The sequence below is a fragment of the Trichosurus vulpecula genome, chromosome 9, assembly GCF_011100635.1.
Source record: "Trichosurus vulpecula isolate mTriVul1 chromosome 9, mTriVul1.pri, whole genome shotgun sequence".
NCBI classification, from domain to species: domain Eukaryota; kingdom Metazoa; phylum Chordata; class Mammalia; order Diprotodontia; family Phalangeridae; genus Trichosurus; species Trichosurus vulpecula.
Window position 1 is genome coordinate 76515774 of NC_050581.1, and position 11015 is coordinate 76526788.

At 43.6% G+C, this 11015-nt stretch overlaps 1 protein-coding gene across 1 annotated transcript; it reads left to right on the top strand.

The window, feature by feature from the left end:
- The first annotated feature begins 5136 nt into the window (after window positions 1-5136).
- NDUFB10 (NADH:ubiquinone oxidoreductase subunit B10) lies at window positions 5137-10944 on the top strand. Its single transcript, XM_036737469.1, has 4 exons — window positions 5137-5436; window positions 10021-10159; window positions 10451-10590; window positions 10774-10944. Exons 1-4 carry the CDS (start codon window positions 5289-5291, stop codon window positions 10875-10877), a joined length of 531 nt encoding a protein of 176 aa, XP_036593364.1. The 5' UTR covers window positions 5137-5288; the 3' UTR covers window positions 10878-10944.
- Window positions 10945-11015: the final 71 nt, after the last annotated feature.

The window sequence follows — 11015 nt, forward strand, 5'->3', positions numbered from 1 at the left end:
GAAGAAACCAATGCACCTGCTAGGTGCCAGGTACCAGGCTAAGCACTTTACCAATATCATCTCATTTCATCCTTTCAACAACCAGAAGGGGTAGGAGGGGTTATTACATCCATTTTACATGTAACCTCTGTCCCAAAGCCCATTGGCACCGGACTCTCTCCTTATGAGTACAGTTGAATGCCTTGCCCTGCTTGAGGTAAGAAAGAGGTAAAGGCATCAATTCTCAGTGAGTCCCTCTTTGGAGATTTTCCAACTGAGAGTCTTCTGTGGAATCAGCTTCCAGCTTTGAGAGAGATGGAGGAGGCTAAACCTACTTCAGGTTGCTGAAGGAAAAGACATCTTCCCTCCTTCCTCATCCCACCAAAGGAAGGAAAACTCCCAAGAGTAAGACTCGTTCTTCTTTTCCCAATAGGCACTGCCCACCCTTGCTCTCAGTGACTTCCTTTCAGAGCCTACCATAGACTGCTCTGAACCTGTGACTAGTGCTGGAATATATAAACATGAAACACCTCACTTAGCTGGGTTTTCCTTTTTCTCTGAACAGTTCTCTCCTTTGAATGCATGTAGGGCTAAGTAGTCTCAGGAGATGAACATATAGTGCCAAAAATTATTCTGCTCACACTAAGATGGGAACATTTAAAAGAGATTTCACATGCTTTATAGGAAACATTCTGGAGCCACAACGGGGATACTATGTCTGTGAGTGAGCTGAAGGCAGGGGGCTGCTGATTGAGGAGACACCCCTCCATACACACATATCCAGACCTGGCAGTGACGTAAGTTGATTCTGAAGACCAGGGAAAAGAGAAAGTAGAGACCTGCACATGGCACAACACCGAGCTTCAGACTCTGGGTATGGGCTTTTGGGGGGGGGCGGGGTTAGTGTGCATTGAAAGCATCTGGAAGAACTACCGATGGCATACTCACATCACTTGAAGACAAGAAATGTTGTAGTGGTAGAAGCTACAAGACTTGGCAATTGATTGGATATGGGGAAAAGTGGGGTGATAAACAAAGAAGCCTCAAGAATGACTCTAAACCTACAGAACTAGGTGACTGGAGGGATAATGAGGGAAGAAATGAGCTTGGGATGAAGTCACAGGGCAGAAAGAAGCACTTCCAGCATGACCAGGCATTTTCTTGTTCTTGTTGCTTGTCCTTCATTCTCAAATAGGACCATGACAGCAGGGAGGTGATGCCATGACATGCAAGTAAATTGGATTTAAGTGAGGTGGGCTGTGCAAAGTCACTAGCCTCACTTTTTCCTCCAGAGCCATCTGGGTCCAATGGCCAGATATGCATCAGGACACACTGGAGTTGGCTCCAGATGTGGTGGAAGACCTTGACCTTGACCTTTTAAAGCTAACATCTTCAGCAGGTCTCAGTTTGACTGAGGAATGTTGACCTGAGAAGTTTGGTTAAAGGAGGCAAACAGAGCTAGGTGATAGAAAAATTCATATTACTTATTTATTTATTCCCTTAAGCATAGCAGACATGCATGCATGGAGTGTATGACTGACTTGTACAGAAGAATGAACAGATTTTTATATTTTTAGAATGGTCACAATTCAGCATGCTTTTGTGTTACTCAATTTTATGATCCCCATGTATGTTTAACCATGATACAAGACAAGGATTTTCCTTAATGGAATAGTTTGTAGATACAATAAGATAAGAGTATTGACAAGTGTCAGTTAAAACTACAACCCAGTGTTTCTGTGTTTAATTTACCACTAACATTCCATAACATGGTATATGCCCATAAAATATTAAGCAAGGTAGTTTCTCGGGATTAGGGTCTCATCCTTTAATGGTTAACAGGGGGAAGAATGTTCTTAGGTCAGCCCGATCTGGCCTTGTGACAGAGAAAAAGATATTCTCTGAGCAAACTTCAGAGAACAAAGAAGCCCAGGTCCAGGCTCTTCTTCAGCTGATCATTAATTCAGGCCCTGGCCCCTACTGAAATTACAAAAATGATATAAAATGGTATTAAATGAGCCACAGGAAGCAATGCCCATTCAGTGATTAAGGCTAGGTAAAAAAAAAAAATGAGTCAAAGAATGGCCTCTTTAACCTAGGTCAGAAAAAAAAAATCAAACTGGGAAGGGAAGACTCTCAGGGTTTCTAGCCAAAACCAAAGAAAGAAAAAAAGAAACAAACAAACAAACATACCTAAATCAAAAAATTGATATTTAAGTATGGTGAGGATCTCAGGACACTGGTGCATTTTACAAGATGGATCCCTGAGTACCACAGATAGCAACTGGGCTAACAGGGTCATTCCAAGGGATAAATTTCTACTGCTGTCCATATTATCCACTGAAGTTCATCCAGTATGATGGGGAGAGACCCTGTGTACATGAATTCCAAAGGAAGACATGGGGATTCTTGACCTTTGAACTCAAAACTGAGTTGGTATCTCCAACTCAACAGTCCAACACAAAACTAATCTTTCCCCCAAGCCCTCTCCTCTTTTGAATTTCACTATTATTGTCCAGGGCATGACCATCATTTCAGTCTCCCAGGCACATAACCTGGGTGCCCTCCTCAGCTCTCCCTCATTCCCCATATCTTATCATTTGTCAAATCTTGTAATTTCTTTCTATGAGATAACTTCTGCAAACTCCTTTCTCTCCACTGACACAGCTACCACCCTAGTTTAGACTCTCTTCACCTCTCCACTGCATTATTATAATAGCCTTCTCTGCCTCCTGTCTCTCCCATGCCAATCCAGTCTCCACTCAGCTGCTAAAGTGGTTCCTCATTTCCCATCTCTGTGCCTTACATCTCTGGGATGCTTTCCCTCCCAACCTTAAACTTTCAGAATCTCCAACTTACTTTAAGACACAGCACCACCTCCTCTAAGAGGTCTTTCCTCATTGTCCCCCACCACCAACTTTTTGTGCTATCTCCTCTGAGGTTACCTAACATGTATTCTGTTTTTATAATAGACATTCTGATTTATATATGTTGTATTTCTCATGTAATACCCTTGAGGGCAGGAAATGTTTTAGCTTTTTCTTTGCATCCCCGAAGCTGGTATATAGTAAACACTTAATAAATTCTTGTTGTTTGATTGACTGATTGATTGGTACTTTTCATCTTTCATGTAATAAGCTCATCCCTGGACTATGATTTAGCCTTAACAAGGTTTTTTTTGTTATTTTTGGTGAGGGTTTTTTAGGGGTGAGGTGCTTTCTGGTGATCAGACTCCCTGATACTGTGCCTGCCCTCAATCCAATTCAACTGAACCCAACCAGAGCCATAAGTAGGAAAGAACCACCCAAGCTTTGCTCCCACATTTAGAGGTTGCTGATTGCACTTGAAGTCCCTTCAGCACCTTATTCAGCAAGAATAGTTAGAACAGAAAGCTTCCCCCTTCCCTGACCCACGATGTCCCCAGATTCTCAGTCTCCTATCTCCTCTCAGTTGAGTACCTGCTTTGTGTCCCTTGTTCTGAAGCAGTTTGTGGTACCTGGAAAGCCTGGGAAGACCTAGGGCCAAGTCCCACTTCTCATCCATATATTGTGTTACTTTGAACAGATTACTTAATCTCTAGGTGGTACAGTGGATAGAGTGGTGGGCCTGGAATCAGAAAGGCACTGAGTTCAAACATGAGCTCATATATTTACTAGCTATGTGACTCCAGGCAAGTCACCCAACCTCATTTGCCTCAATTTCCTCATCTTAAAATAGGGATAATAATAGCACCTACCTCCTAGGCTTGTTGTAAGAACCAAATGAGGTAATATTTATAAAGCTCTTAGCACAGTACCTGGCACACAGTGAGAGCTATATAATAGTTTGCTCTTTGGTGGATAATCAATGATAACTGAGGAAACAATTTGATCTATACAATTGATTAGCAAAACAGGGATAATGAATAGGTCAATGGATTCCCCAGTCAGTCCAAAGACCCTGACAACAGAGTGAGACAAATTTCTATGTACTAAAAACAATTCATCAAATGAGACAAATTAAGTAAAAGAAAACAATTAACCAGAATATAAACCAGGACACAAAATTAGGTAATCTGATCTCTAATTGAAGGAAAGACTAGGAGCTTTCCATGTTGGGAGGAAGAAGAGTGAATTTCTGTGGAGTGAGTAGGTTTTGGGGTCATTCTTTTCCCAGAATTGAGAGATACCAACTAATTGCATTCACCTGCATTTATGAAAGAATAGATGGCTTATACCAACTTCACAGAACAAATCAAAAAACAAGGATTTGTTCTGTAAAACTTGGACCCAGTCAAAAGGCTGCACCACATGTGGCCTCAAGGCTGAGGGTTCCCCACCCCTGCCTTATAGCATCTGGTTTCCCATGGATGATTTGCAGACAAATAAGATGGAGGAGAATACATGTGGCAGCACAAGATGGAGTCAGTGTCCGTGAAAATAGAATCTGATTGGTTCTCTTGATTCCCACACAAACCAATTCCATTTGGTTTCCCCGCCTTCACTATCTTGTCAATTCCCTAGCCTCTGGTTAATGGAGAGGAGTCAGCCCACTTCCCCATGAAACACTTATCTATAGGCCAAATCTATAAGGTTTATCATAGGCAGCTCTCAGACCCTCTTAATGTAGCATCTTCCACCTGTGATTATCTTGTCTGTACACAGATATTTGCATGTTGTCTTGACATCAGCTGCTTTCTCTGTCTTTCTTTGCATCCTCAGAGGTGAGTACAGTGCCTGGTACATAACAGACACTTAAAAAAAAAGTTTGTTGTGGGGGTTTTTCGTTTTGTTTTTGTTTTTTTTGGGGGTGGATGCCTTTCTATTCTTAGCACTTAGTACAGTGCTCGGCACATAGCAGTTTAATAAATGCTTGCTGACTTGACAATAAATTGCAGGGTAGCTGCTGATGGGCATTGGCAGAGGGAGTCACTTACAGCACCGATGAAATCATAGGCCTAACAACAACAGAATCAAACCAAAAACCTAACCCAAATACCAGGGCTTAATTCCCTCTGGTCTAGCCTTCTTACAGCCTGCCTAGGCCCCTCCCATCAACCACCGCCGAGGCGCAGGGACTACGATTCCCATAATGCCCTGCGCGTCGGGGCCCACCCCGAAGGATGGCCTCCAATGCGCAGGCGGGCTCGTGACCCCGCCCCTTGTCCGGTCCCCTCTGACTGTCCTTTGCTCCGGAGCTTCTAGGCCGCGCGCGGCTCCGGCGGAGGGAGAGCTGTGGGAGGAGGGACGCGGCCTGTCTGGGCGTCCTGCGAGCTGGGAGCCGAGGCCTAGAGGACCCCGCACCGCCGCGTGACCGAGCCCGCAGCCGCGATGCCCAAGGACTGGGACAAGGATGCGTACCCGGAGCCGCCGCGCCGCACACCGGCGCCCGACCCGATCACGTCGCTGCCCAACCCGGTCACCATCCTGACGGACGCCTTCAACTTCATCATAGACCTGCCTGTCACCCGCTTCCGAGGTAGGGCGCCCTCGCTCCCCCAGCCCCGCAAATAGGCTGCCCCTCCCCCACCTCCACTCCCCCTGTGCCCCTTCTCCAAGGGCGGGGGGGGGGGGGGCGGAGGACCCTCCTCATGCACGCGCTTCCACGCGTGTGCTCGCCTTGGGGGTAGGGGATGGGTGGCAGAAAGTGCAGGGGTCACGGAGAACCAGGAGCAAGGTGAACTAGAGGGCAGAATGAGGCCGATAATATGGAAGCACGGGCAGGAAAGGGTCAGGTCTGGAGCCCAACCAACCAGAGGAAGAAACTGAGGCCTCCAGGGAGCTGTTGGCTTGGCCAAGGTCCGTGTCGGAGGGGAGCCCCTGACACCCCAGACAGAATTCTTTCCATTCAAACCGTGGAATAATAAGAAGCATTTGTATAGCCCTTCATCTCGGTTTTTGCCCCCACAATACATCATTTTATGGATGGGGAAACAGAAGCAGGTGGCAGATAAGTGACTTGGCCAAGGGAAGCGGGTGGCCCAGGGTCACAGCATTATCCATGTCTGAATCTGGATTTGAACACCTTCCTCCAGGTCCAGCCCTCTATCCCCTGAGTCACCTAGCTGCCTCTAGCATGTACCCATGGAACAGAGGATACATGTAGGGGGACCAGAAGGAGATAAAATTGGTGATGCATAGTGACCAAATTCTGGAAGCTTGGACTGTCACTTCAGAGAATTTGATGTTTTTTGGGGTAGCCTTTTCATCCTTATTCTCGTTTGATGGCTCTGACATCATGACAACTTTCATGTTTCCTAACCCAGGGACTCCCCAGGAACTGAAGATGGGATTGTGTGGCAGCTGGAAGGTAGCTGCCCCAACCATTCAGAGATACAGTTTCCTGTAGGACTCCGTTTATTTGTGTACAAAGAAACCCACAGTTGCCTGGGTTTTGAGTCCATTTATAAGCACTTTCTGGTGTGAAATAGAGATACAAAATAGATTTAATGTAGACCCTACTCTGAAAGAGTTTAACAGTTTTAATTGGGTGTCAGGTGGACTCAACAAGCATTAAGTGGCTACTATTTTCCATGAACTGTATATTTCCAGGAGGTATAACAAAGGCAAGAAACGAACAAAAACAGCCTTGTTTTCTAGGAACTCATAGTGTAGTTGGGGGCAAGGCAAAGAAACAACAGGTCTATGTACAAACAAGTTATGTACAGGAAAAATTGGAGATAATCAACAGAGGGGAGGCACTAGCATTGAGGGGGATCAGGAAGGGCGTTGTTATAGAAAATGAAAATTTACCTGGAACTTGAAGGAAGTCAGGGAAGCCAGGAGGCAGAGATGAGGGAGGAAAGAATTCCAGGCATGGAGGGGGGGGTAATTAATAATAAAAGAGATGATGCCAGAATCAGGAGTTTATACTTTATTCCATAGACAATGCAGGGCCATTGAAGAAGGCTTTTGAAATAGGAATGTCATGATGAGAGCATTGAATTAAGATGAGGTTGCTGTGTGAATGATGGTTTGGAGCAGCAATGGACTAGTGGCAAAAAGAACATTATTTGGTGTAGTCTAGGTGAGAAGAGGTATGTACACACTTTATTTTATGACATTAGTATGTCATCTTATTCTGCCTGCTGTTCACAGAGTGTCTCTGGGTATCTGAGGCTTAGCCACTGAAATGATCTTTATTTGCTAATGGGGCTTATGAAGGCTAGACCAAGACCCTGAATTAAATTGAATAGTCAGTCCAGGAATGTTGGTATTTACCTATAATGCCTGCTGCTTTGGGGAGGCTTGAGTTTAGGGGGGTTTGGGGCTACAGTAGGGCTAAAGCTGAGCAGCTATCTGAACTAAGTTCTTCACTACCATGGTGAACTCCTGGAATGGGAAGGCCACCAGGTTTTCTAAAGAGGGGTGAATAGTCCTGAATCAGAAAAATGATGTAGGTTAAAGTTTCTGTACCTATCTGCATTGGGTTTAGGGATGGCCATTGCATTGAGAAACCTAGCCCCAGTAAATAAATAAATTTTTAAAAATAAATTATATACAAAGGAAATAAAAATCTTACTTAGAAGTCCCATTTTCATAGACTTCAAGCTTTAGTTGGGCAGTTATTCCAGAAATATCCCCGAAGTAGCTTGGTTTGGGCTGCACCTAGTCCCAAGAGACAGCAGGCCATGTGTAGCCTTTTGTGAGGCTTGGCCCATTAACTAGAAAAGGATAAAGGAAACCTGGCATCTTGACTTCTCCAAAAGTATACTTTTTCTTTTTTCAACCCTAAGCTTCCTTTTACAGGTACTTTGATACTCTGCTTGAACAATGGCATTTGAATATTTGATAATGCTAGGTGTGATGTAAGGAGAGGAAACCTGCAAAAGCGGTACAAAAAGAATTCATTTCTTCAGCCCCTTAAGGAGCTGTTATTTGGAAGTGAATATTCCCTATTACTGAAGTGCACCCCTTTGAGTGTTCAGAATTTTTTTGAACATCTTAACACCTGACATGGAAATTTTTCTAAATTAAGCAGTATAGCACTGTGTATAGATGGCTGCACTCAGAGTCAGAAAGAGCTGGATTCCTCTCTCTTCTGACATCCCTCTAGTGGTCATTGGCAGATCACTTTTAACCTGAGTCTCAATTTTTCGTCTGCAAATGGAGATAACAGCTACTTTACAGGGTTATTCATTATAAGGCTCAAATCTATATAAAGTGCTTTGCAAATTTTAGAGCTGTACAAATGTCTTATTAAAATGCCAATTTGCTATTAAACAGATACCTGACAGTGCCTTGCTCAGTATTTTAATCATTTCCCCTTTTTTGATTATTAGGTCATCATTATTAAATATCAGTTACTATCTGCATATTTGTTTATCTGTGCATGGATTTCCTCTCTCTTCACTCCCAACTCCAACCCATTTGGATTGGCAACTTATAGTCTTAGTTGGTGGGGCCACTGACAGGTTCCAAGTGTGTGGAATCATCATCTCAAGTGCTATTGGATCCTATAATGTGACCAAATTACTGTACTTCTTGAGAGGGCAAATCTATTTATTGTGATCTGCCTGCTTCCTTTCACTTTCAGACTTGGAGTTGTCACATCTTCCTTTTCTCAGCATCTGCCATTAGCAGTCCTTAGCTTCCCTTTTATCTGCAGTTTCTGATCCACTGTAGGCTGAGAGAGGTGTAACCAAGATTGTTAGAAAGGCCTTGTGGGACTTGACTGTGAGTAAAGTGCCTGAGAGCAATGTATGTAGTTAATGACATTAATTTTTGGTGTTCAGGCCTTTTGTGTCATCTTTGTTTTGAGTGAGTTATTATACTGTAGTTCCAAAGCAAATAGAAAGGACTTTTGGAATGTTTGTGGATCAGACTTACCCATTTGTTAAGATAATTGAGATTTGTCATTTTTCCTCAGGTTTGGAGAGTGTGGGGTTTTTTGGTTGCAATACTCAGATCCATTAAGTTTGGGAGTGGGAAAGAAGAGGATGGGGAGTAGAAGAGAAGAGTGGGCAAACAGACTACCTGCAGGACTAACACAGGCAGTCTGATGGAGTTCCAGGCTAGAGAATGTACTAAATTGAGGTGTAAAGTAGGATTTGATGAGTAGAGATAAGGTATGGTGACCTTCAAGCAAGTGTCTTCCCCACTCAGCTTTAGTTTCTTCATCCGCAAAATGACAAAGATGTTCATGTGAACCTCCTTTGTTGTGGGGACTTCCGGTACACTCTCAAGTGTTTCACCCCTGCTTACCCTAGTCTATAGCAGTGGGGATTGAGAAAAAAAAATCATGGCCTCTTCCACACCCCTAAAAAAAAGCCAGAAAACGTCTAATCATTTCTGAACTAGGGTCCAGAAGCAAATCCATTCAGTATCTGTGCTGTGCAAGGGAAATGGGGGGAAGGAGGGAGTAGGTAAGTAAAACACAAGGCGTTATTTTGCTTTATTGTGTGGTTATGGTTGTCCTTTGTTTTCAAAGAGCGCCATGACATCAGGGAAATGATGACATGACTTGCAGTTGACCTTGATTTGAGTGAGGGAGGGCTGTGCAAAGTTACCAGCCTCACTTTCTCCTCCAGATCCATATGGGTCCAGTGACCTGATATTCATCAGGATGACTGGAGATGACCCAGGATGCAATGGTCAGACTCTGGTCCTTTTAGGCTCAGGCCATTTCTTTAGAGTAACACCCATTCAGTGAATAGGCCCCTGCCCAAACTCCACTTTGCTTTATTAATAGGGATAGGGAACAATGAAGATAGCTGAGACAAATAAAATATTATGAGGCTGAAAAGGTTATCAAGGAGAGCTTCAGAATAGTATGAGAGCTTGACAGATAAGGAGAGAATGAGAAAGTTACCTGTGGAGGTTAACTGGGAGTCCAGTTCGCTTTGGATCATGAGTAAAAAATAAGATTTGCAGCTTAAACGTTATTATGTATGTGACTTACATATATAATAAACATTTAATTATATAGAATGTATTATATATATAATTTAATAGTTAATATTTTATACTACAGTTAAGAGCTAGGGTTTCTAGACTCCGGTGCTACGTGAGAGAACTTTCTGTAGATACTGATTTAAGGATTTAATGACTTTTTCTCTTGCAGAATTTGTTGAGCAACAGCAAGCGAAAAACAAGACCTATTACTATCATCGGCAATACCGCCGAGTACCAGACATAACTGAGTGCAAGCAAGGAGATATTCTATGCATATTTGAAGCAGAAATGCAGTGGAAAAGAGACTAGTATGTTTGCCAATCATTGTATTTCCATGGTACCCCAGGATCACCCTTTATACCTTAATTGTAGTTGTCCTGAAGGGAACCCTACAAACAGTTCTAATTTCAGTGGGAAAAGGAAGCAGTAATAACCCTGGAATTTCCTCACTAAAGCAATGTATGTAGGCTCCTTTACTCTATCTGGTGTCTTCCTGTCCTGGGTTGGGGGGGGGGGTAGGGGGAAGGTGAATGTACTTAGAATTCTTTGGCTGCATGAGCCAAAAAAATAAGACCCCCATTTTCCCCTTTCTCTTGCAGCAAAGTTGATCAAGAAATCGTTAATATTGTCCAGGAAAGACTGAAGGCCTGTCAGCAGAGGGAAGGAGACAGCTATCAACAGAACTGTATGAAAGAGCTCAAACAGTTCTATGAGGTTGCAAAAGCTTATCAGGATCGATGTGAGTGAAGGGGTCCACATACATAAGCTACTCTGCTCCCTTTGCCTCAGTGGTCTGTGGGTGGAAGCTGGACTAGCACTAGACTTGGGAATCACAAGACTGGGTGGTTTTAAGTCTTAGGTTTTGCCAGGACCTTATTCAAAGTCTTATGGTCAAAGATAATAAGCGTTTCTGCCTTCACAGATCATGAACTCGGAGCCAATTCATCTGCTCGGAAGTGTCTTGCTAAGCAGAAGCAGCGGATGCTTGCTGAGCGGAAAGCTGCCAAGGAGGCTGCGGCGGCCTGACTTAACCAAAAAATTGTTAGGATCTTTGTTTTCTGTGATCATCCCAATAAAAGTCTTTGCAGTTCTATCTGTGTAATATGCATTTTTCAGTACTGAAAGCAATTGGGGGGGGTGTCAACCACTTCAAGCCTGCCTCCC